Raw genomic sequence first — 26,621 nt, 5'->3', positions numbered from 1 at the left:
AAGGTATAAGCACATTTTTGGAGGGGCTAATATATTGTGGTATCATATTATACTGGTTCATTGACTAGCATAGTGTTTGCCTGATATTCCGTGTTAGGCTGTATTGAAGGCATTTCTGATTTTGGTTGTGGTATAGGAACAACTAAAAATACTTTCATACAAAAAAATATTGATTGATATTGTCTGATGGTGTATTGATATGACTGAATTGTCAATTTTTTCACACATACTGGCTCAGAGATGAACTTTTTGTCTTTAAACCTGATGCCCTTGGACACCTTGCTTTTTGCACAGAGCAGCAAGTGGAGGCCTCGGTGATGAAAGTCTGCAGAGTTGGTACTTTCAGGGACACCACAGGTTAATTCCACTGTGACCACAAGGTCAAACACAGATGTAGGTGTGCATCACTTGTGTGCATCAAATTTTCTGTGCAATTTGTTTGCTCTGATTCATTTTCTAGGGCAGTGATATCTGGGGCAGTCTGCAGGACACTGTAAGATTTAGACAGATAAGAATAAAACACATGCATGCAAAGCTCTTCTCGTTGCAGCTTTAAGAAGCTCTGTGCAGCTGAATTCACAAAAAAATGAAACTAAAAACTATACATGATGCGAGGAAGCCTGATTGGTTACTAGGAGGGGGTTCTGCTTTTTTTCTAGTGAGCCATCTGTCACCGAGTTCACACTCTCCCCACTTACCAAAAAGCTGCCAATGCCTCTAAACCAAGAACACACACATTCTAATGCACAGGCAAACTGTATAGCCTACTAGGCACAGGTTCAAACCTGCTCACAGTCTAGTTGACAAGTTAATCAGTAAATGCCGTGCAGAAATGAGAGCAAATGCAAATCACTGGAGGTGCAAATGGATATTTGTTGACCTTTAAAAATCCAAGATCCCAGTCAGTGAGTGTGTTTAAAGGATACGCGATGAAAATACATTTCGAGTTTGAATCCATGATATTGATTTTTCATATGCACACTGATAAGCCACTTTATTAGAAAAAGGCTATTGAACTGCAGCTCCTAAAAGCAAATAATCAGCCAATCAAGTGGCATTAACTCTCCATGTAGACGTGACCAGGATGATCTTTGTTTAATACACAATAAATATGAACACCTCAACATGAATCTTTGTAATCTTTTTAGATCTTTGCTTTCATGTGCAGCTTTTTGATGCTGTAGCTCTCCTTTGTAGTGCTCTTATGATGTTAAGCCCTTATGAAACAAACAGCATATTTAAAAATCCTGGTCTTTCAGCGCACATGTTTGGCTACAGCATGTCAGCCCCGATCTTTTCTTCTGTCAACTGTTGGGCCGGGTATTATTTCAAGTTTATCCAAACAAAATGCCCGAGGTCAAATACTAATACAGACAAAATTTAATTCTCTGAGGATTATAAACAAGCTTTCTTCAGCAAAACCCTGTTTTCATTAAATAAATAAGCCAGAAATCTCACGTGAAATGTTTTGTAGAAGAGAAGCGGGATGTTTTTGCTGCAAACATATTGGTAAGATGGTGTTTTAAATAAGTTATGATTTGATCAAAGTACAAGACAAGAAGAACATAAATGTGAGCAAGCTTTAAGAATTGAGGTTTTGTAATCAGCCCCTTCTGAATTTCTCAAAATCTTTGTTCTCTCTACTCACCAATCTCTTTGCCAAGTCCAGAGCGCAGGATGGCACCAGCAGAGGTGACCACGGCGCAGGTCTTGTAGCTGCTCTGACCCTGCTGTTTGTAAAGTTGCTCCAGGGGAAGAGATGGAATCAGATCAGCCCAGCCGAGTGAGGAGAAGGGCTGCTCGGACCCGTCAACTGTCCTCAGACGCGCCTGGGCTTTCATTTGGCACAGTAAGTCTTTGGGGCTCTGGGCGGCCCTGCGATGCCCGTTGAACAAGACGTGGTGTTTGTTGGCGCTCACGTAGTCTTTCATTGCGCGCTGAAGACGTGGACTCAGCATGCCGGCAGACACCCGGCCCTGCCACAGCCGCTGCACTACAGAGGCAGATTTTGAGAAGTAATACTCCTCCAGATCAGAGGAGTCACCACCCCCCCCTCTTCCTGTAGTCCTCATTCTGTTCCCTAGTTCCTCATCTTCATTGTCCCTGTCATCTTCTTCTTCTCCTCCATCATGGTTTTGTGCAGCGCTGACATGGTTCTGGTACTCAGTGGTCTGAGAGGTTTTCTCTCGACTCTGGGCCACATGGTTTGAGTGAGAACCCACATTTTCTGTACCAAAGGAGGACCAAGCAGCCAGGCTCTGCTGGTCCAAGTAGTCCTGTTGGCTGGCTTCCTGGCTAGCATAAATGGCGTATGGTGCACTGTTAGGGCTGCGGCTCACCTCCAGGTTGAGATCTGGGGTTGTGGAGCTGGCAGAAGGCTGCAGCTCGGGCTCATCTCGAGGGTAGGATGTAGACACTGTGGAGGCGGGGTCAGGTCGGGAGCCTAGGTTTGCAAGCTGTTGATGGGAGGCCTGTATGGAGGCCAAGCGGCGGGTGTCTGGGTGCTGGGAGAGCAAAGAGCCAGCAGAGGTCAGGGGCTCATTCACACGAGCATCCAGGAAGTAGGAGAGAAGCGCGAGGAAGAGGAGACCCCAGGCCAGCATTCCTGCCAGCACCAGCCTCCGCCACTGCCTCATGCTGGACTTCATCACCTCTCACTCACATGCACGCGTGTTCAGCTGGCCCACCAACAACAAATCCCCACAGGACGCAGCCCGAGGTCAGCTGGAGGGCCTGTAAAGAAATAAAAACTCAGAATGTGGAGAGAAAATATGGAAAAAAGTAGAAGAAGTTTTTCAGAGACACTTACCTCAACTGACGCGTCTATTTCCTCATGTCCGTGTGTCCTCTGTGATTCAACAGGACCCTTGAAAGAGAAGAGTAGTACAAATGAGCTAAAATCAAGAGTGTACACACATACATGAGGCTGTGTGTGCACGGAAACACACTGCTCACACTGACTTGCTGCAGGATAACACCTCCTGCAGGGCAGGACTTGGCTGCTCTCCACTCACAACGAAAAAAGGAGAATACTTTAAGACCTGAACTGTCTAATAGGTAAAATCAAATTCACAGCTTCCTTCAGAAAATCTGCAGCAATTCAGTCACAATAAGAACTACAGACTGCTTTCTCTAAAACTAGGTGCAAAAAGGTCCCTGAAAACAACACATCCCAGAAAATTCCCAGACAATTTGCACATCTTTCTTCTTTTACACAAATTACAAGTTTTCTGCTTCTGGGGAGTGTGAGATCAACACCCGTCTTAACCCGACTATAATTTATATTCAGGCTCTTTCAGGTGCTCAAAACTAATCATCACACAATGTGCCATGTGTTGGTGTGTCTTTGATATGTGTTATCATCTTCAGTATGTAAAAAGGCAGGAACATATTAATCACACTTTGCACCTGTCATTCAGGTGAGGTGTTACTTCTCCAAACAAAGAAACTCTCTTTACTTTGTTCTTTCTTTAGGAAATCGACCATTCAAACAAAGCAGAGGAAGACTGCTTTATTTGAATCATACACTTAATATAAGAAGTAAACACACCAGATGGAGCCTCTGGTTTAGTATTTCTGATGTAGCCATTTTATCTTGGAACAAGTAGTGATCATACATGGAGAACAGGATGTACAAACATTGGATGGACATTATTTTGATGGCAGATTGTCAGTTCAAAGAGGTCACAACCTCAAACATACACAGTTTTATTGTCTTTTTGACACTATAATGGACCATAATTTAATAATCAATTTTAAAAAAAAACAACACAATGTTGTATTAAAGAAGAATTTATTTTAGAAGTGACCAAAACTTGAAAGAGAAATCTTTACCCATGCACTAAACCCTTTGAGTAGTGTTAATTTCCCCATCTCGTTCTATCAAAAGTTGTGTGCAACCAAACAGGGACTGGTGTTCTAAAATCAAGCAACAAAAGGTGCAAACTGCAGTTCCTTGAGTCACCACCTGAGGCTGGCTCCAACAGCCAAGAAAAGCCCAATAAGAATGATATTGGTTTATATACCTCATTCATTGTTTTGCAAAAACTGTGCATAGGGGTGCAGGGTTTCATCTACTTGGTTTTGATGACTTAATATCATAATCACAAGGCTTAATAAGGGTTGAGGCGAATTTGATTGGCAGGTGAATGTGGTTTACCAGGCAGCAAGGCTAAGGTCTCAATTCCATGAAGGTTTCTGGATTAGTGGAAAGTTAGTTGGAGTCAGCATTTCCAATATGGTGACCGCCATCTTTGGGCTTTGTAACTGGTTGTCAGGTGTTTGAGACTATGTTCATGATGAAAAGACTCTGCCTCCCCTGGTTTCTCATATCTAGCTACAGACTTGCTGTGTGTTGGGTGGTGGGGCTGCTAGGAGCCAGGTGGAAGGGGAGGTAGTATCGGTGTTGTCACTACCTGGAGTTTGCATGTACGGAGCCTAGGTTGTTCTGGGTTATTAAATTGGGGTGTTCTGCTAGTGGATATGATGGACACTGGGAGCTGGCATGGAGGTGGGTTGCTCTGGAATGCCGGAGATAACTTTAGCCTTTCCGAGGTGTCGTAGGCCTAAATAAACGAAACATCAGTGAAGGGAGGAGCCCACTTGATAACCCCAGTGACGTGCTGGCTCTCACTGCCCATGTGTCCTTTCTATCTCAGGCTTTGGGAGACATGAGGAACCGTGGAGTAGGCTTCCAAACTTATCAGTATGAGGGCATAGTGCCGTGGGCTTCTTCACTGAGCGCTCATCCTTTCAGCACAAGTACCTTGTGTTTAATTAAAATGTGTGCTGCTAGTGGAGCCACCCCCTGCTGGCCAGTAGGAAGAATGCATCAACAAGGTGCTTCATTGGCTTCACTTGAAAACTTGGGTCAATTCAAATTCATCCGTCCACAGTCCAAAATATAACTAAGATATGTTGTGTAAATAGGACAATAAACACATGTTCTATTGACAATGCTTTATATTTGCGATCATCTGTGTTAGGACTGCTGTGCTATGCTTTGCTAAAATGTGCACCGATAATAAAAGCCCTTTAAAAAACTGTACCAATCAAAATCTTCACATGCATCAACAAGAAATCTTTACTCATTTACTGGTGTGGTAAAAAAAAAACACTCATTCAAAATAACACTCTCATTATCAGCCCAGCTTCCTCTAATGCTCTGGAGTATAACACCTCAGGTTTACTGATGGCTGCCGAGTGAAATACACAGCAATGAAGGTAAATAAATGAAGCATTAAATTGCCTCACATCAGAGGACTACAATCCTCTCAGCCGCACGTAATTATGAGCTTTGGTCTCTTAATGTGGGAGCATTTCTCTCGAGAGGGTGGCAGGGTGAGGCAGGAGAAGGAGAGAATAAAATGCTCCAGTGTTAAGCCTCCTCTAGTCCTAATTACAGCTTCTTGTCTCTGTGGCTGCCTGGTCCTGCAGAGAACAGCAAGAGGGATCTCGGGCGATCCCCCTCCCTATAAACTCAGACATCTAGGCCTCATGCCCCGGGGGCCGCGCAGGAGGGCAAAGCTCATTCACTGACCCTGGTTAAGCAGGAGGAAAGCAGTGGGGAGCAACTGGGCCAGAGGGAGTGGAGACCATAGGGGAGAAAGAAAATAAAGACGCTCAGACAAACACACATCTGCAAAAACACACAGGACAACTTGATTACCGTCTGTGAAAACGTGCAGAAATTTTTGTTCCATGCCTTAAGGCGATGGATTGTTAGGCTGGCAGAATCAGCTGTGTAGCATTTTTCGACATGTCTGCCATACTGAGATCAAATGTGACTCAGTGGAAAACTGCCATTTAACACCTGGATACAACAGCAGCAGGCTAAGTGCTCAAAAAACACAGAACACAAGCTGAAAAAAAACAATGACAATATTTTCACCAAGCTAATGCCATCTTCATGCACCACTACCATGTGGAAGCTCATTGTCAGTGTGTCTGTGTCCGTGTGCGTTTGTGGCCCCGAGGCATTGCGTGCATGTATTTGCGTGCGCTGCTAGTTTGCCTCACCTGGCAGCAATCAGTATGAGTGCTTCAGTAACTGCAGTGAAACAACATAAATGTGTGGCACAGATGGAGAGGCGGGGGTGGAGGACAGAGCCAGTCTTGTGAGGGCTACACAAAGACGCGGTACAAAACGGAAAACATGGAAACAAGACGCTGCCAGGAAGCAAAGGACGACTAAATGACTTAGTGGGAGTTTTCAGAGATGAGAAAAGCATTCTGACAAAATAAAAGCATTGACTGTAGAGAGTAAAAGACAGCATCAAAGGGAGAGTGGATGCTTTTGAAATGAAGAGGAGGGGATATAGGTTAAATGTTTGCATGCAATTTTCCCCCAGGGGGTAATTATATGTTTTGCGACCTGCATGAGAGGAAAAAATAGAAGGAGTGAAAGAGAGGTGAACGGAGAGGAAATGTGTTCTGTTGAGAGTCACAGGTGACCATCAAGTATGCAGACAACAACAAAACTATTTCCCCTAAATCCTGAAAGTAGAAGCAGGATATTATTATCATTATTTGTAATTTCCCATGTTGCTTGGTAAAAAAGATTGGTTATAACAAAAACCTAAGATAACATCTTTAAATGTCTAGTTTTGTCCAAAGGATGAACTGTCTTATGGAGGAAAAACATCAAATCTTCACTTTAGAGGTTGGATAATATGTAGAGGTTTAATAACTTGATCGCCCAAGGAATGACCGAAACAATCAATCTTGTGTCGAAAAATTATTTTGTCTTGATCACGGTGGAGTTGGTATAAAAGTAATGAATGTTTCTATTATTTATGCTGCATGAAATGCCAGTGAAATGTTGAAGACACTCCTATAAAGCCTGAGGTTATCCATTCAAATGACTTTTGTTAAGCAGCGAATGTAGCTTTGCATGACTGTGATGGAGATTATTCACTGGGACGGGTATTCGCTGAAAAATACAACCCCAACTCAAAAAAAGTTAAGACATTGTGTGAAATGTTAATAAAAAACGAATTTGATGGTGTAAAAATCATTTTAACCCTTTATTTAATTGAAAATTGTGACAATGTTGAAACTGAATAATTGTATTGTTAGATGAAAATATGCCATTCTAAATTTGAGATGTTTCGATGATGCCTTATTGAAATCTTGAGACAGCATTGTTAGCTTAACCTAACGTAAGCCTGGTTTATACTTCTGCGTCGAATCGATGGCATAGCCCAGGGGTTCCCAAACTTAAGGCCCCCCAAACAGCATTAGCTTCTGGCTGGGGACCCCTTTGCAAACCGAGTCAAGGCTTCAAAATATGTAAAGAAACATAAACTTTTACAATGTATATTCTTACTTTTATTCACTTTACAATAATTATTGCATTTCTTTAGCATAGGAAATTATTAACAAACATGTTTCAAAAAATATATTAAAAAAAATACAAATAATAATAATTATTTAAATTCTATTTTTTTCCCTTCCCTCCAATTTTCTGAGGCCTCCCTAGCGCCCCCTTACCTGCCTATGCATGTAGCCGATGCGCACCTCCTCAAAAATGTAACTACGCTTCGGATAGAAGCGGACCGCAAGCGCTGTGATTGGTTCACTCGTCTGCATTGTATTTCCTGTATTTACAGCACTTCCAGAATGCTGTCAATCAGCTGTGCATTTCATCACCTCTGAAGTCTCCTCTCTATTCTTCCCTATAAACATTGCTTAATGATAAACAGCAACATGTATCCACTCTAAATTAACATGGTATGTTCCGAATCAGAAAAACAGAAAACGTTGCAGGGCCGGAAACAGGTGACCCGACTATCCCAACTGTCGCGTCGGCCACTGTTGCGTAGGGTCAACGCAGAAGTACAAACCAGGCCTTAGCCAGAAGAAAGCAGTTAGCCTAACGTGTTGTTTGAGATTAACATGTTCAGCTATCTGGTTGCAACTGGTTTCAAACATCCAGGCTTCTTTCTGCAGTCACACATTTGCTAATTTTTACTTTTGTAAATAACAATAAAATAAGTTGGAAATTAATTTCATTACCGCTAGACAAAATCTAGCTAGCCGTTTCCCCCAGATTTCATTTCATGTAAAGCTCCAATTAGCTCCGTATTCAACACTGGACATCGAAGATTATCTTATCATACAATCCATTCTGATTCATTGTTTCAAGTGTAGTGAAAGCTAAATAAACATGTTTGTGTTTAGATGTCGTTTATGATTTCATTGTAAGTTTGTTTTAATAGGCATCATGTATATCTTGTGACACAGTTAGCTGCTGGTTTACTTATGATCCCTCTCTTTCTCACAGCATATAGCAGTGACGTTTTGACAGTGTTTATACAGCTGTTTAAGAGGAAGTTCTCCTAAGAAGGACTTCCCATCGCTTGTCTGGGTGATGGACGTTTGCATTGAGATTTGTCCTGCAGGCCTTTGTTATGAAACTCTACAGTATAATGTCAGTCAGATGAAAACCAGATGACACATCAGTGGTGACACATAGGTCAAATCGAAATGTCCACACTCTCTGGACTGCAGACTTGTGGGCTTTAAAAGGACATGTCTCTGAAGTTGGAGGTTCAAGCTAACTTTACATAGGCTTTAAGGACAGTTCGCTTTAGGGTGCATCCCCGAGATACGCCTGCTAGGCCTTCTCTACGCTCATAGCAATCGAAGTTTGAGTGTGTAAAAGAAATTCATATCATAATGTTCAAGTTTTTAAACGTGCACATTGCCTACCACAGGAACATTGCTTTGGAGATTACCGTCACAATAACAGTTTCTGTTCTCCTTTACCCCAAAAATAAACCATTTATTAGAAAATAAGAAGAAATGAAAGAACAAAAGTAGGTTCACTAAATGTGTATGCATGCCGAGCAAAAAAAATACTTCTCGTTTGTGAGTGTCTGAGGTTAACAATTCCATAACTTCACTTTTACTTCCCTCACAGTTCATCATCCCCAAGTGACTTGATGTGATTTTAAAGACATGTGTTTGTGTTTTATGTCCAAAAGAGACAAAAAATTGTGGTTTCAAGAGTGTAATTGTATTTATGCAGATTTTTGTCAGCCTGTAAGGATATCCACAACTCTGAATGGATCTCTCTGACATGCCAGGTGTGTGTGTTATAGCCTGGCCACTGTACCAGGCTGTTCTGCTGGCTCATCCAGTGAGCATGTTCATTATTTTACTGCTCGTCTCTTGGTGCATGTGGATCTTTCTGTACTGTTTCATGCTTCCGTTGTGTCTGCCAGCTGCGTTTGGTGTTGGACTGAGTGTACGGTACGCCAGGCTTTGTTATGTTTCTGTGCCTCTACCAAGTATAGTGTGTGTTGCCTGTCATTTGGCAAAGCAGCATTTCAGAACCTAATTGTCCTGGACTTGCTTTTCACACCTGGTTGTTTTCCCTTTGTCTACCTGCCTACACTATCATTTTTTGGCCACGTTACAAAACTGTTACGATCATTCAGTAACCATGATACTTTTCTGTTTCTGAAGTGGATAAAGACTGTTAGAGAATGGAGGTACAAGTTATCAGCCTTACTTGTTATCTGGGGATAGAAATATTAGACAGAAAGAACTGAGGAAATGTGCCTACACAGTGAGAAAAATCCAGACTGAAACAGAGAAGTAATTGTTCTTTAAGGCATGATTCTCTTGAGGAAATGCTGCATACAGTTTGAAATACCCCTTATGGATTGTGTGCACTTTATTTCTCACACATTATTAATCTTAAACAACTATAACTTCTTACAGCATACAGTGCATTCATGATCCAATACTACTATACTTGATAATGAAGCCCCTGCTGTTACTTTGGTCTCTATGTATTTAAGTTCTTTCTTTGCTACTACTATTTAATTTGACTCTACTCTCGTGATATTAAATTGATTAAACAAATAATAAAGAAACACTTCTCAGTATAATTCAAAACACTAAAACAAGGTACCCAAAGTGTGAGTCCGAAACCCCTGGGGGGGGTCAGGAGGCACTAATGGCCCTTTTCCACTGCACAGTTCCAGCCCTACACGACTCGACTCAACTCGACTCAGTTTGGTACCTTTTCCACCAGCCCGAGTACCGACTCACGGTGGGCGGGGTCGTCATAACACAGCTTCACAAAACTGCATTCATGTCATTTTGAACGCAGTCTCAAACACAACAATCAAACAATGGAGGACATGGTAGCATGCTAACCCTAACTTTGTCAACAGACCACAGAGAAACTTTGTGTACAGACATTGTACAGTACTGATGTCATTTTTTTAAATGGCGAGTTTGATTCCTGTGTTAGGCGTCGCACTCATGACTCTTCGGTGACGACATTGTCTGACCAATCAGTGGCCGGCAGTCCCTTGACGTCACCTTTTAGTATCGGCTCAGCTCGCTTGGAACCAGAGCAGAGCAGGTACGAAAAACTAGTATCTGACACGAGGTACCGCGCCCGTGGAAACGCAACACAAACCGAGTAGAGTCGGGTCAAGTCGAGTAGAGTAGGGCTAAGACGGGCCGGTGGAAAGGGCCATAATGGGGGGTCCTGAGATGTCTCCCCGATTTATTTTATTTAAGTAATCTAAATTTTCCTATTCTGCCTATTTGTGTAAAAATATCGATAAAATAGTAGTTACATTTGAAATAAAACCATGCAAATTACTAAATTTAATTTGTTGCCAGATGAATCCTAAAGTTAAGGTTAGGGTTAGCCAACAGTTGATTAACAAAAGCATCAGTAATAGCAGGTTAATTCACAGCAGCACAGGAAACACATACATGTGCATGCAGGAAGGCTTGAAGTATGAAGTAAATAAAGTATGAGGCAACTTTTAATCACTTCGAGGGACAATGGGGGTCACAAGTCTGGCAAATATATTTTGGGGGTCGTGGGCTGAAAAGTTTTGGAACCCCTGCACAAAAACAGCACCACAAAACTGCTGCAGACAACATGGCTAGGAAGCTAGGAACACCTCAGTTAAAACAATGTTTACAATAATTGTAAAGTTTACATTAGGGATGCACCCAAATGAAAACTCTTGGCCAAAACCGAAAATGAGGAAACCAAGGCTGAAAACCCAAACACCAAAATAAATTATTATGCTAATTATTAGTACCATTGCATTTATGGCTATGGCTGTGTACTAACCTCACTAAAATCAAGGCATTGCAGAAATATAAATTAATATTAATGCTTTAAATAATAAATCAATTACAAAGTTGACACACATAGACACACATACATACCTATTTGTGTATTTATTGATTGATTCCTTCATTATTAGTTCAGTTGTTTATTTTTTCATCTGTTCGTGATTGATTCATAATTTTCCTTTTTATATAGTTGATTCTTTAGGTAATGACATTTTGCAGTATTTCAAAATGAAGAGAGATCACACGTGAAATTATTTTAACTCACTGTGACCCCCAAACAAGTCTGCAATGCAACACTATACTCATGGCTGAGCCTGAGACCACAGAAAGAAAGATGATTTGATATGATTAGGTGGCCGAATTTTCAGTGCATCCCTAGTTTACATGTGAAATTAAAAAAAGGCAAAACTGAGCAGAATACATTCACAACACACAAAGCTGTTAAGTCTTACATACTGACATTCTAGCCTAAAAAACAAGCTGAGCACCAAGAAACAGGCTGGGCTCATTCTAGCTGTTATGCTAGCTAACAATGACACACTGAAGAGTTCCAACTTACAATATGCAAGATGGTTTATGTTCTTGAGACTGATAAGTAAAACCAATGACTAAAAAATTGGAGTGCTTCAACACACCTACGGTTACACAAAAAGAAGGGACCAAACAGCTGAAAGAAAACTTATAAAAAAAGTTAGCTAATGCAACATTAAAAGGTGCTGTGGATGCACTGATAGAGCTTTTGTTACTACTATCTTTCCTTTTGGCTTCTTCTTCAAGATAAAAAAAATGTATGTTATTTTATCTATAACATTAAACACCACTCTAACAAAAATACTTGATTAACATTATATAAAACCCTGCATCTCCTCACAGAGGCCAAACTCTAAGACAGGCCTGGAAATGGTAAGCCAAGGGGACTATATTAATAGTTTTTTTTATGTAACCACTTTCCTTTCATTCCAGCATGCCCTGCTGCTGCCTGCTGTGATATTCTTTACGTGACGACAGTGCAGGCATTGCCAGAGGTGACTGTACTGAACTCCAGCCACTGTTTGACTGCCAGGTAAGAGACTTGAACAAACCCTGAGGGGATACAGCCGCACAGCATCACACTGAAACCTGTTTAGTCGACTTCAATACATCCTTCTGAGAAACCAGGGTTGGACAGGCGAAGTTAAATAAATGTTTTCACCAAAGGCAACTTGAACGTTTTCCTGAATAATGGAAAGGGTGCTGTAGGAAGTAAAGGTTTTGGTGTTGGACTGGTAAAGTAAAGGTGACATGACCTCTAAGGAAAATGCACGGTAAAAACAGAGGACTGCCGAAGAAACATTCTCGAAATGCTTTCTAATAATGAAGCACTAAGTACATTTTAGTTCACAATAAGTCTTAATTAATTTGTGGTGTTAACACTGACATTAAAAGACTGATAAAGGAAACAATAAAAGAGTCTTACAAAGAAAGCAGTGGGTGTCAGAGGTATTAAAGTCCTAAAACCTGCTGCAGGAGAACACACTGTCCCTCTCCATTCGACACACTGCATGGCAATAGTGTGCACATTCTCTCAAATAAAACACTGACCAAAGGGCTTGTTCCTCATAAAATATTGAGTCCACAAGAGTGGAGTTGTTCCTCATCTAAAAATATAAAGCTGTTTTCCTTTAATATTCACCGTGCAGTTGTTCAAGCAGCTACAAACTAATACATCACAGTGAGGTTATAAAAAAAGCACCACGACTGGGTCCAATAAGCACTTTCAGACGCAGTGATAGAAGCATGAAAATGTGTGATAAAGGACATTTTAGGTTTCTTCATTCATTCGTCAAATACCACTCCGGGTGTTCCAGGTTTCTGTAAACTGAATATAAAATAAATCCAAATACATGAGGAGCTGCTTGTGTGAAAGGTGAGAAATTCAGCCTTTTGTTAGATTTTCAAATACATGAGGGACACAGGATAAAAAAAAGCAGTAGTTAGAAATAGGAAGTGGGTGTAGGGTGGGTGTATGCACCTTCACCACTGGGGCCCAGAGTTATTTATGACCTAGAGCTAGAGTGGAGTGTTTTTGGGTTACCGCAGCCAAATTGTGCTCCATCTACAGCCCCAATGCTTCACTCAGAAAGACAATGGCACTGCTTTAAAAGACACAACGTTGTCATTCATTAAAATAACACCAGTCAGTGTGGGAAGTTGGGGTTTCAATTCAAAAGGTCTTTGGGAACAAAACATTGTCCTGCATTAAAAGTTGAGCCTTGCTTTAAAGGTGCAGTGTGTAGGACTGGATATACCCCTCCTGTTGGTGAAGCTCCAAAAGGGATGGTGGCCTTCAAGGACAAGGAGCTACTGTTGTGCTTTATGAGTATGATTCTCCATTTGTCAGGTTTTTACCATAAGAAACTCCTATCAGTACTCACTAAATACAAAGATGCGTATGGCTGTTACTTGCTTAGCTTTTCTATGCAGCTGTAGAAACATGGCGGTGCAAGATAGCAGCCTACATGGAAGAGGGCCCGCTACTTTTCTACACATAAAAGGCTCATTCTAAGCTACCAAAAACAATTTTGGTATTTAGGTAATTATACACTAATTGAAACATACTTTTGAATATTCAATTTCTACCATATCGGTTCTGGTAAACACCACAAAATACTACTCACAGCAACTTTAATTTAACTGGGAAGTCTCGTTAGCCGCTTTAACACAGTTAGTATGTTTACTTTTTGTTAAAAATATTGATTTATTGAGTTAGTATGACTAAAACTAGATGTAAACATGTTAGTTCAACTGAAATCACACTAAGTAGAACTTCTCAAAGTTGGAATAACAAACCTAGATACTACCGATGGGGATCAATTCTCCTTTGGATGCAAACCCATTTTTAAATCTTAGTTTTTATTTCTATAACTACAAACTTTTAATTTCTCATAACAAACTGCATTTTAACTAAGTTTTTTAACTACATTTACTTTCTTTCTTTCTCATTCTTATATTTTAAAATATTTTATGTTTTCATGCTTATGTTTGTTTAATGTCATATTTTAAATTGGGTATTGTCTGACAAGGTACGGCGTTATGGAATTAACCTGATATTGGATCTACAATTAAATGTTAGGCATACAGGCACCCTGTGGGGGTGTCAAGAGGTCTGAGCCAGCTTCGGGCTGCGACTCGACACAGAAAAGATTCAATGTGTGAGTCTTAATCCTTGGGAAGAAGTTCTGAGATGAATTGAATAATTAAAGGGTTCATTTTGGTTAAGACAAGATCAGTTGTGATTCTGTGTCCGGCGGGACAGTAAGACTCTGCAAGTTACGGACTTCAGAGCACTAAAGGGGGGTGATTATTTATAATAATCCCTCCTAATTTAAATAAATAATAAGACCCAACACTATTTACTATCTACGTTAAGTTACATAAGTACAGAGAGAGAGAGAGTAGATCAAACATAACTGGCTGCATATAAAATGTAAATGTTCAAAGTGTTTTCTGTGTTTTTGTTGATTGTTACTGTTCTGTTTTTTGTTTTTAACTCTGTAAAGCACTTTGAATTGCTCTGTGTATGAATGGTGATTTATAAATAAATTTGCCTTGCCTTGCCTATCCATGTACATATCTCAATTGGACCCAACTGGCTTTGAAATTATGCAAACAGTTTGCATGCCAGGCTTTCACCCGGAAGTCAAATAGCGTACATGTGGAGAAGGAAGCTGGATGGTAAATAAAACCTCAGCCGCAGAAAAGTCAACAAGAGGAAGCTATCATATCGTGTGTACGGAGGGTAGAGAGTTGTAAAGTCGCCATGTTTCCACCATTTGACCTCCATCCAGTTTGCCTCTTGGTTACTTCTTTCTGGCTAGTTCTGATCAAGCTAGCTGATTGAGGGCATTTCGCCACCTACCGTGTCGGACAGACTTTTGTCAATAAATCAATTCACGCCTGGAGCTTGTATACTGGGACAAGGACATTTGTCTGATTAAATTGCCTTATTGAGTTATAACTGCAGCTTGACCCAACTGTGCATATAAATGTGCTGAGTGTTTCAGGATGGGACGTTATGTATTCCTCCTTGTTGTTCTGAGTAAGAAGTAGAACGATGGGGCTAAAGCGATCTGTTGCTGCACCAGATAGTAACAAAGGCGAAACAACAGCTGTGAAAATGTGGAAGCTGATAGGATGGAACGGCGCAGTACGTGTTTGTGAGGCTCACTATGTTTTACTACATGTCGCACCTCAATTGCTCTTGTGACGCTGTAGCTGTGTTAAATCACTAACTGGGGCACCGATCTATGAGTATTATTTGGTTCAGTAACAAAGAAGGTTGGTTATGGGAGTTTTGCAGAATTTCTGTGAAAAGAGGGCTTTAAAATTGTCGGTGCTTGGGTGGCCAGATAGCTCAGCTGTTAAAGCATGTGCTTGATACAGAGTACTCTACTCAATATAAGTTAAGGGTATTTTCACCTGTCTGCTGGCGAGCTTTGCAGCATAAGGTTGACTGGCAACTTTTAAATTATTGTAATTCTTGCTTGTCCTAACCTGTTGTGGCCCATTGTGTCCTGCTAGCTTGTGAAATAAATAGGAAAGTTATTTGCAATGCATATTTTCCAACATTTGCTTCAAGTGCTTTTACATCGTTCAGTTGAAAACTACATTTTCCTGCAGCTCGCTGTGCTTCTGTTCCTCCCAGGGGGATTCGAAACAGGCACAAGCACTCGTCTCTGGGTTGTTGATCCGTCAGATGAAATTTTCATAAAGCTGAAACTTCTCAACTTCTCCAAGTTGTGCCGGAGGGAGACTTTTGAGCCCCAAATAGAGGCTGCTGGGACGTTCCATTCACATTAAAAGGTCAGTAAGATGTGCCTCCAGAGTTTAAGTCTGTACAGGTGAATTCCCTGGTAGAGGATGATCAAAGAGGAAGGGTGATATAGTCAGGAGGAGAATTTGACAAAAGGCTCTTCAGCTTGCCTTCAGCAGTGGCCCCTCTGAACGGGTAGGAACACTTCGTACAGAAATGTTGAAAACTTAACTTTTGAATCTTCTCTTCTGAACTAGCAGGGTTTCACCTGGGATGTAATTTAAAGGGTGATGATGATGACAGTCAAGACTTCCTGTCCAGACAATGCTTTGTTCACTTTATCGAGTTCAAAATGGAGAGCTGTCTTATCCAGCACAATTTAAGGGTTCATTTTCCACTCCAGAAATTAAACAAAGAACACTCTGAAGCAGCAAAATTCCATCTTTAACTTGGCTGGATTGAGTTCGAATATGTAATCATTCTAACAGGGAGTCTGTATGGCTGTTGTATGCTCTGAGGAAATCATGCTTTAATCATGAGACAAGATGACAAGGTGCAAAATTGTGAAGCATCTTAAGGAGCCACTAATCTCACCATCTGAACTGTGAAGCACGAGACGAGGCTCGCACAGATGGAAATTAACAGTCTTATTATCACCCTTCTTACACACTCCGTTCAACCTAAAGTCTTTATGCTTTCGACTTTCAGGCTGCATATGAAAGGCACATTTCAGATACATTATGACTAATGGCTATTTACAAAACTGTCATCAATCTAGAGGCACTTCATCAGGTTTTTAATCTTGTGCCATTTTTAGGGACAGATAAGATAGACGCCATAATATTTCATCGTACAGCACATATGGCGAATATGTCTCAACATGTTGGTCTTGAAATTCATGCGATTGCATATCACACAACGAAAAATGAGACAGGAGCAAAGACTTATTGAAACAGGAACATCAGACGTGATGAAATGGAGCTCGAAGCAGAAGCAGATGCACGGATTAAATGAACCACGTCTCTCTCCCTCTCACTTAATGAACCCCCTGCTATCCTGCTTCCCTGCTTTAGCCTCAGGAGGCAATGAGGTTATTAGCGTGTAGGACATCAGACTTCGCCCTGCATAATTATACTGCCAGCGTCCGAGCTCTCCGAAGGGTCCGGTGCACTTCATCACATCTTGAAAGCCCAAAGTGGAGCTGTTAAGAATAGATTGTAGACTGAACGGCTCGCTACCTGGGTCCATGTGAATCAGCGAGTCGAGGCGGGAGGACGTCGAAGCTAAGAGACAATTTACAGACAGTTTCAAACAACTTTTACCTTGCTTCACATCTTGACTTGCTGCTAATCGTGTACAGTTTCGAAAGAGACGAATGAGGCGACTTTCTGTAAATTCACTTTTTTTCTCTTTCTTTTTAATAATTATGACTTTACCTCTAAAAAGGTAGAAATCAAGGGGTTAAAGCCTCCCCATACATCTTTCCAACCCCTAATCCTGAACTGCTCCAACATGATGACATAATGAAAGGCTTCCTCCTCCCTTCACTTCCACTTCCAGCAGTCACTCACCTTCTCTCCTTCCCCCACATCTGCCTTTTTCTGTGACCTACATTCATGTGTGCTGATGTGCATGCAGATGTAAGTGCAAACACCGCTCCACTGACTGACTGTGTCTATATGCATTTCTTCTAAAGTCACTCATTTTATTGTCCTGCCTTTACCCACGCAAAGATGCAAATAAATATTGCATTCACGACTGTACCTCGGCCCGCGAGAGCAAATTGTACAAGTGTGTCGTTGCCATGTTTGGTGCGTTTCTGCCTGTGTGTGAGAATGTGACTTAGTACCAGCAGCAGCAGATCAGTCGGCTCCTCACCACTGGCACCTAGCATGTGGAGCCGAGCACACACTGCAGGCAATACAGCTCATTCCAGCCATCCCACTGCCTGCCAATCACACAAACACACACACACACACATACACACCAGAGCATGTGAATGCATGACTGCATGCACGCATACAGCTAAGTACAGCTATGCACAGCACCACTATGAAACCTAATATACAGCGCAAACTACAACCACAACCTACAACACAATGAAAGATAAGTTTAATCTTAGTTCTTGTGCTAACAAGTAGTGAGGCTAAATTGAGACACAGAGTGGGCAACTTATGTTCACACAAAGAAGCCAGGCATGTTTAGTTCTGCCTGACAACTTGCAGGGACATGAATGTGATGCAAGACAATGAGTGCTACTGTCTAAAAAGGATGACAACACTAGTCTCAATACTAGAGTGATAAGGAATGCCATTAGTGAAGGAAATCAGAAAAATGACTTATTTTTACAGAATGACATCGACACTCCTCGATCATGATGATTCTTTCATGTTAAAATTCAAAACTGCGCTTCAAAAGAAACATAAAACACATTTGTTGGCATAATCTAGTTTCCACTACAGCATGTCACTGAGTTATCAATTCGTTTTTTTTTTGTTGCAAACATGCCAAAATGTACTTGTTTCAAGCATAGACTGTATAAAATATGGATGTAATATCCGTGACGTCACCCATCTGTTCCTGAGCGCTGTTTTGAAGCCAATCGACGGCAGCAGCCATATTGGAAATGCGGAACTCAACCAGGCAGAGTGTGACGTAAAGGGGCGGAGTTTGATCCTCTTTGCCAACAGCTATGTGTTCCCATCAGGGAGTCAAGTCAGTCATGTCCTTATTTGGGCAAAAACTTGTAATCTAAATATCTTCTGAACCGTCGCCTTAGAAAAAAATTCACCCCCCGTACAGTGTGTGCCGCTAGAGAGATAAGCTACGTAGAGCCAAGTCGTTTTTTGTACCAGGCTGTAAACATGTTTATTAATGCTGCAAAGATCATCTTTTTTGAATGGGTGTCTATGTGGTTTCCAGTGTTTCTACAGCCAGCCTCAAGCGGATTCTCGATGAATTGCAGTTTATAACACTTCCACATGGGTTTCATAGTTTGAGACCGGAGGTTGCCGCTTGGTTTCAACCATTGACTGTATATAAATATGGACAACATGCCCCCATCTTCTTCGATTGTTAGATTTGAAGCCAAAATACTGCCTCAATGAGCGCTGCCATATCGCAATACTGAAGCCAAAACATCCGCATAAGGGATCCGGCTGGTGGAGTAGACAATACAAAACATACATTTAAACTAGAGATGTACATTTTAAGTATTTTCCGTGATCGATTTTTGGAAATGTTAACGATCAATTATTGATTAATTGATAAAAAAAAACATTATTATTCTTACGTCAAAAACAATGCCAAATAGGTTGTTTTCCCCCTAAATTGTATTTTCTACAGCAACAAAATGCAAATAACTGACGGGATTGAATACGGGTACACGTTTGACACGCAGAATATCAACAATCAGGCTCATTAAAATATTCCCTGCAGACATAATCTTATAAAGTGAAGGCTCATAATACTAACAGAAAAGTACTTCAGACTCACAGTGTCCAGTTTTCTGTCTACTCGTTCTTATTGAGAAAAATAAATGTGTATTCGGTCAGGTGTCAGCCGGGAGCGCAACCGGGTCATAATCAGTCCCACTGGAGAAAAGCTCAGACAGCTCTGATGTTGCTGGTCTGTAAATGTAGCGTACCAGAATTTCCCACCTGTCTGTTGCCTTTGTATCCAAAGGTGGAAATATCCTGTTTAAAGCTGTCAACCTTTGTGTCCGTGTTGCTGTTGGCAGCAGTTTTGTATTGATCCTCTTTTAAAAAGCGCACGTGGAGACCTGACGCACAGCCGCAGCCTCCAGCTGGGCGTCTCCGCTGTGCGCAACACCTTTAACAGCTGATTCACATCGAAACAGGCTTTAAACTTAATACACCTCCCTGATAGATGAGTGTTATATAAGACCACATGATGTTTGTTCCACGTGACGGAAAATTGATAACAAAAATGTGTTTCGAGTAATTTCTTAACAATCAATTAATCGATAATCGATTAATTGTGGTCATCCCTAATTTAAACGTTCTGAATAAACCTCAAAGATCCCTGAGGTTGGTACAGTGTACAGAAGAACAGGTTCTTGTGTTGATCTGAGGTGGATACTCATGGTTATTAAAGGTTTACTGACTCACTGAAGTGTTTGTTGATGTTCCTCTTTTACAGTTCTAATTAACAGTGCACATGAATCAACATGACAGGAACTAGCTACAATGACAGAAGCTAAACTGAGAACATTTTGTTTGATGTGTATTTCAATATTCTAGTTTGACCCATCGGTTATAATGGAGGAGGCAGGCCTCAAGACCTATGCTGTAGCCAGTTACCAGGGAGAACTCAAGGTTTTGGTTTCACATATTTCATACAGTCAGTGAGAATACTTACTCGTTCAGATCATCTGTCATCATAACATTTCATTTCATCATTATGCTGACAACATTCAGTTTTACCTCTCCATAAAACCCTCTGAATACAACTCTCTGACTCCACTTTAAAGCTGTTGCAGGAGACTGGGTGTCACAAAACTTCCTGCAACTATACTCTGACAAAACAGAAGTGATCATCATCGGTCCTGACAACCTTCGCTAAGAGATTCCTTCACTGCTCAGCCCCCCTTATCCTAAATATTAATAAAGACACTGTTGGAAACTTAGAAGTTGTATTTGACATCTGCGTTTTAGTCAAAACACAAAGTGTTAGTCTTTTTTTTAATCAGATCAGGAACATTTTTAGAATTGTGTCAGTTTTAGCTTTTAACAACACAGAAAGAAAGTCATCCAGGCTTTCATTTCTACTCGCCTGAATTATTGTAATGTTCACCTGCCTTAGCACATGAGCCTTAGAACAACTTCAGATTGTTCAACATTCCGCAACCAGACTTCTCACAAAGATAAAGCACACCTCTCACATCACCCCTGTCTTAGCTTCCCTGCCCTGTTACTAATTTCTTACGGAATTAATATCAAAATTTTACTCAAAACTTAAAAAACTTGACATGACTTTGCGCCTTAATTTATAAGCAAGCTTCTTAACAACTTACTGCCCAAGAAGACCTCTTAGATCAGCAGCATTAGGCATGCTAACTGTGCCAGTCAAAGTTACGGTCAAAGGGTGACTGAACTTTAGCTGTGGAAGCACTGCGGCTCTGGATTAGTCTTCCCCTTTGCATTCGGTCAGCAAATAGAGTTTCTGCTTTTAATACGTCTTAAGGCTCATTTTTACAGATCTAACATTTTAGCTGAAAGGTCATTTTATTTCAACTTTGGTTTTCACATGTTAACTCTACTTTACCTTTTGTTGCTTTTATCTATATTGTGTTTTTCCTTTGCTGTTTGTATTACCCTTTTTAGTTGTTTGTGTCTTTTATTGCGTCTTTGGATAGCTCCTGTCTTGAAAATTGCTCTATAAATGAAACCTGTTTTAAAAAATGGGTTTTCTTCATTGTTTTTTTCCTACATAATATGAAGCCAAGATCTCAGACGAATAGACTTTACTCAGATAATGTCAAATTGCTAAGAGAGCTTCAAAAACACTATAATTTGTGTTTTTTGGCCGCTTGGAGACAGCTCAACAGCTTGTTAACATGCTGAACCAGTATCATTTTTGCAAAGTATATACTGAAGGTGTTAGCAAACAGTGGCCTGATTAAACATTCAGTGGACATGAAGCAACATCAGCATGTCAGAAGACACTATAAATAGTGGTCTTTAGAGCTGTGCCATAACAACAGGGGTAATTTGGTTGTTAAAAAAAATGTGCCTTGGAGTTCTTCTCTTGTTTTATGACTTCATGTATCTCAATCCAAAATGCAACTAAAACGAACACCTCTGGGGCCTGGAAAGTGCTCCTGTCTGTGAGTTTGGTTGATTTCAACAACATTAACATGTGTTTAAAGGCCGCTTTGCGTTCAGTTGATAAATGAAAATCCAATATTCATGCTTCCCTAAATGCCTTGAGGGAAATATGTGGTGCCGTGTCGCTCACTTTTTCAGCTGCTACGGTAGTGGGGCTGGTGTAACAAAGCATTTTCACTGAAGAAAGGAAAGATTCATGAAACAGTGTAGTCATATAGTTAGTGCAACCAAAACGAAGAGCAAAATACCCTAAAACAAGTAAAACTGGGAAAACACATCAGGTGAGGTCCCTTGTAGGCACTTTACCTATTGTTAATATGAAGGTGTTGTTTCTGCAGCTGTAAGTTTGTTTTGAATCCTTGAACACAAGGTTTCTGAAGTTAAAAAATGTGTGTGGCTCAAAGTGTCACAAATGTACTCTTCCGCAATTTGTGTCAGTTTTTCCACTCGGTTTCACAGCATCAGTGGTTAAAGGAGAAAAAACACATTTTTCATGTTTTCACACACAAAAAAGGTTTGTCTGCTCCCAGTATATGTGACACAAACACAAAAGCAGGAAAAGCTCACTCGGCTGTCTTCTTTTTGAGAAATGATCAAAGTAAAAAAAAACAAGCCAGACCTCTTTCATCCTGACTCTCTCTTGGTGGCAGCAGAATCGGACTCATGAGGGATGGATTCATGCTGCTGTGGTGCCGGGTCTAGCAAGGTCAGAGCAGAAAGTACAAACTCCATTAAAGACTGATCCCACTGAGGCAGATTAAGTCAGTCCTGTCCCTTGCTATCCTCCTTCAGCCGCAGCACTGATTATATCTGTGCTGCAAAAATGTCTATTTTTGCAAAAAGCGTGCTTAAACACTCATTAATCCTGCTCCAGAGAGGCGACTACTCCCAATAATCTCTGAGAGGTGCAGGGAGGCGGAAGTGTCTGGCACACACCTGTCACAGTCCATCTGCTGCAGGAAATTCACACCTGATCCACAGTGCAGAGAGGAAACAACAGGGTCTATATGCTGCAAAAAAAACAGGCTCTGCAGAAAGCAATGCAGACATCCATACCATAACACCAAGCAGACACCTGGACAAGGTCACCACACTGCCAATTAGCCCCTTCTTCAATCGGAGCACCATGTGAAGTGTTCATGCACCTTGTAATTACCAGAGCAAAGGACATGTTTAATTTCAAAAGCAGCACCACTGACACAGCCCTTGAGAGGAAAACAAGCCTGTGACTCATTTAGAGTGAGTAACGGACAAGAGAAAGTCATCAGCCACCAGACAGTCTGAACAGGAGAGTTTCAATCTACCAACACTGCACTTAACGGGCCCTCGAACACACAGCCGCCAAGAAAGGAATGACGTTAATGTTTAGCTTTAAAAGTAACCTCCACTTAAAGAAGAAAAGGACGTCTGATGGAAACTCAGCGGCCGGGGAGAGTTGAATCATCCTGACCTTCCGAGCACATCCTATTCTGATAAATCACACAGGGTAGCGGTTCTTGATGACAAGCTTTCACGGTGCACAGAGCCCAGCAAGAATACAGCCTGCCAGCAGCAAGGTCCTGTGAAGGAAATGCAGCTGTACACCTCACATTATGGCCCATAAATACAGCTGGGAGCGCCGCGGAGCCCACAGCAGGCCAGCGTTTGATGTGAGGAAGCAGAGAAAGTCCTCTTGAAGCTCATTTCACTCTCTGTTGGCTTTCTTGTGGAGGCTGAATGAACAGAAAACTGCTTGTAAAGTTCAGGTGTATAACTTGTTGGCCTCTGACCCTTACGATGACCTAAACCCAGCTGAAGTAAGAATTCATCAGAGGTTGACAGATTTACTCATCCATGCTAAAAAACAAAGGACACCAATAACTGGGATGAAGCTTAGGAAGCAAAGAGTTACATTTCTCTGGTTCAGAAACCAAAATAAGAGCTGATCCACCAACACATGCTAATGCTAATGCCTGAGGAAAAGATGCTGACAGGATTTGTCTGTATCAGAGTTTCACACACTGGCTGTTGTATTTATGGAAAAAAAATGATGTTTGACTGGTGGGAGAACAAGCCCACTAATCTACAGCACTACAGCCACTTTCAGACAGCTTAACCTCTCTATAATCTGTCTGAACTCTGGGCACTTACTTCTAAACACAGCCTGAGATTAGCAGCCTACAAGAGATTTATAGCACAACTATGAAAGCTACGCCAAAGTAAGCTGCTCAAACATCCATGTCTCTTTTAAGACGACTCAACATAAGACATATACGTCAACACACGGACACGAGATCCTTAAAGGACTCCTGGCAGGATGTTTACAATCTGGTGGAGGTGGTCAGTGGGTGTGGAAGTCCATGTGTTCCTTGTGGAGAGTCCTGTCCTCTCAGTGCTCACACGCCCAGACAGCGTGGGGAGTGAGCGAGCGGCACAGCTGGTCTTGATGACTCCTGCACTCTTACTTTGAAGGCTGAGCTCAGATAACTGCTGCTCTGGCCAGTTAGCGCACATCTGAAATTACACCTCCACCTTCCCAGACTGCCCTGCCCATGCAGTCTCTCCACTCCTCCGTACCCTGTAGATCCACACATACTGTCTGGCAGAGGAAACTCGAGCTTCAGCTGACAGTAAAAATTATGAGGCTTAAGCATTAAATAGTAAGAAGCTCAAGCGTTGACTTAGATGTTTGGCCTTGCCGTTTCTACGAAAGCTGAGAGGCACAGAGCAGACTTTTTGAGTTTAAAAAAAAGATGTTTTTATTTTTTGAGTGGTTATTCAGTCGATTTATTTTAGATTCTGACTCACTCTGGATTTTTTTAAGTGATACTAATGCCAACCTGAGGAGCAAAAAAATTATTTATTACCAATATGGGGACCTCTACAACCTCTACAACTTGGACAATGCACCAAATCGGTGCCAATATGGCTACAATAGGCTCTCAGAAGGTTGGCCTCACACCAATTAAATAGTTTAAAGAATATGTAACATTGACATTATCTCTAAACCACCCTAAGCCCTATTCTATGCAGCATATTCCAAAAAGCTATAAATCAGATATACAATCTATACATACGGATGTAAACATAATTGTCTTGTACCAGCCTGATAGAACCAATCAACAGACACATACACTGTTCAACCATAACATTATGATCACCTGAGTAACACAACGTAAGCCCACTCTCTCATCAGGACACGAACCAAAGCATCCCTGACCTGATGAGACCCTGACAGATCCTTTAAGTCCTGTAAGTTGTGAGGTTGTTCCTCCATTGATTGGACTCTGGTTGTCCAGCACATCCGTAAGAAGCTTGATTGGATTGAAATCTGGGGAATTTGGAGACAAAGTCAACAGTGTCTTGTTCCTCTAAAGGCCACCTTCTTCCAATCCAATGCTCTGTGGTCCAGTTCTGATGGTCATGTGCCCATTGTAGAACTTTTTGATGGTGGACAGGGGATCAGAACCAGCATGAACTTCTTCAGCAATCTGAGCTCCAGTAGCTCTTCTGTTGGACGACACAGGCCAGCCTCAATATTCCTTCCTTGGACCACTATAGTTAGGTACTGACTACTACAAACAGGGAATACCCCCAAAGAGCTGCAGTTTGTATGATGTTCTTACCCAGTCCTCTAAAGCCACCACCATTTGGCCCTTGTGGAAGTAACATCACATCCTTACAGTCGCCCATTTTTCCTGCTCCCAGGACATAACCTCTGAGCACAAAATGTTTGCTTGCTGCCTAACATCCCCCTTACGGACAGGTGCCATTGTTATTAGATAATCAATGCTATTTACTTAATCTGCTTGTGGTCATAATGTTATGGCTGACTAGTGTATATTAGCTTGATTTTCATAATTGTATCTCAATGCATCACATTATAATGTGAACTATGGTTATTTGTGAGATTACCACTCACAAAAATGTCTAATAATGGTTAAACTTCATCGTTTTTCTATATGATAAACCTCCCAAAATTAGGGATGTTGCAAAGCCACTGATTTATTCAACACGCCTAAACCATAGACTGTAAATAAAATCTACAGTGTCGCTCCGCTTTTTCCAATTGAACGGTTTTGAAGCCAAAAAACACTGAACGCTGCCATCTTGTAAATTTTTCTGCAGCCAGTCTGCGCAGTAGAGAATTTATCTGTTGGCACGGTAATTTCTGTGTTGCCACTATGGAGTTTCCCTCTGCGGCAGCTGTCAATCAAAGTGAATCTGCAAGTAAAACCACGTTTTTTAACCTCTAATAACTAACGAAAAAGAAACTTTTCAGAAAAAAGAGGCCTTGAACACAAAACAGAAAAATAATAACTAAAATCACCACAGCATACGGATGTGAGAAACATTCGTACGACGTATGTTCATTTTTTAAAGTGTGACTGCAGCCCCATTCAAATGAATGGGGGTGACAGAGTTTTTGACCTATACTGCAGCCAGCCACCAGGGGGAGGAGTTTTTGTGGAAGCTTCACTTCCAGACGAGCGAGCTGCATCCCTGGACTACATGCAAGCTCAGAGAGTCTGTTAGTAAACAATGTCAAATTGATTTGCCAAGTGTGACTATGGTTAGCAGAGCTAGCATGGGTAGTAGAGCATTATAGCAGTAACATTAACTGAAGCTACAACACTGTTAGTGGCAGGTGGCATGATTACAGCTTGGACAACATATTACCAGCTTTATGGGTCAACATAAAGCTATTGCTATTTTTCAACTAGCAAAAGTGACAACAGGTAAGGACAACTAAATGTTCGTACCCTTACCCCAAATTTTTTAAATAAATCTAAAAAGAGACTCAAATTTACTCGGGTGGACGCCAGCATGACTCTGAATAAATTCACTTTACTATGTCAGCTTCAAAAGGTGTTAGTATGCCA

At 41.2% G+C, this 26,621-nt stretch overlaps 1 protein-coding gene across 1 annotated transcript in view; it reads right to left on the bottom strand.

Annotated features, from left to right (window-relative positions):
• Positions 1-26,621, bottom strand: part of st6gal2a (ST6 beta-galactosamide alpha-2,6-sialyltranferase 2a) — an 81,380-nt gene that overhangs the window by 49,988 nt on the left and 4,771 nt on the right. Inside the window, exons 2-3 of the mRNA XM_034693357.1 lie at positions 2,810-2,866; positions 1,649-2,733 (exon numbers count right to left, since the gene is read on the bottom strand). Of these exons, the coding sequence (XP_034549248.1) occupies positions 1,649-2,648 (1,000 nt within the window). The 5' untranslated portion in view covers positions 2,649-2,733; positions 2,810-2,866. The remainder of the gene's footprint in view (positions 1-1,648; positions 2,734-2,809; positions 2,867-26,621) is intronic.

Source organism: Notolabrus celidotus, chromosome 10, assembly GCF_009762535.1.
Source record: "Notolabrus celidotus isolate fNotCel1 chromosome 10, fNotCel1.pri, whole genome shotgun sequence".
NCBI classification, from domain to species: Eukaryota; Metazoa; Chordata; class Actinopteri; order Labriformes; family Labridae; genus Notolabrus; species Notolabrus celidotus.
This window is presented reverse-complemented; position numbering and strand designations above follow the sequence as displayed.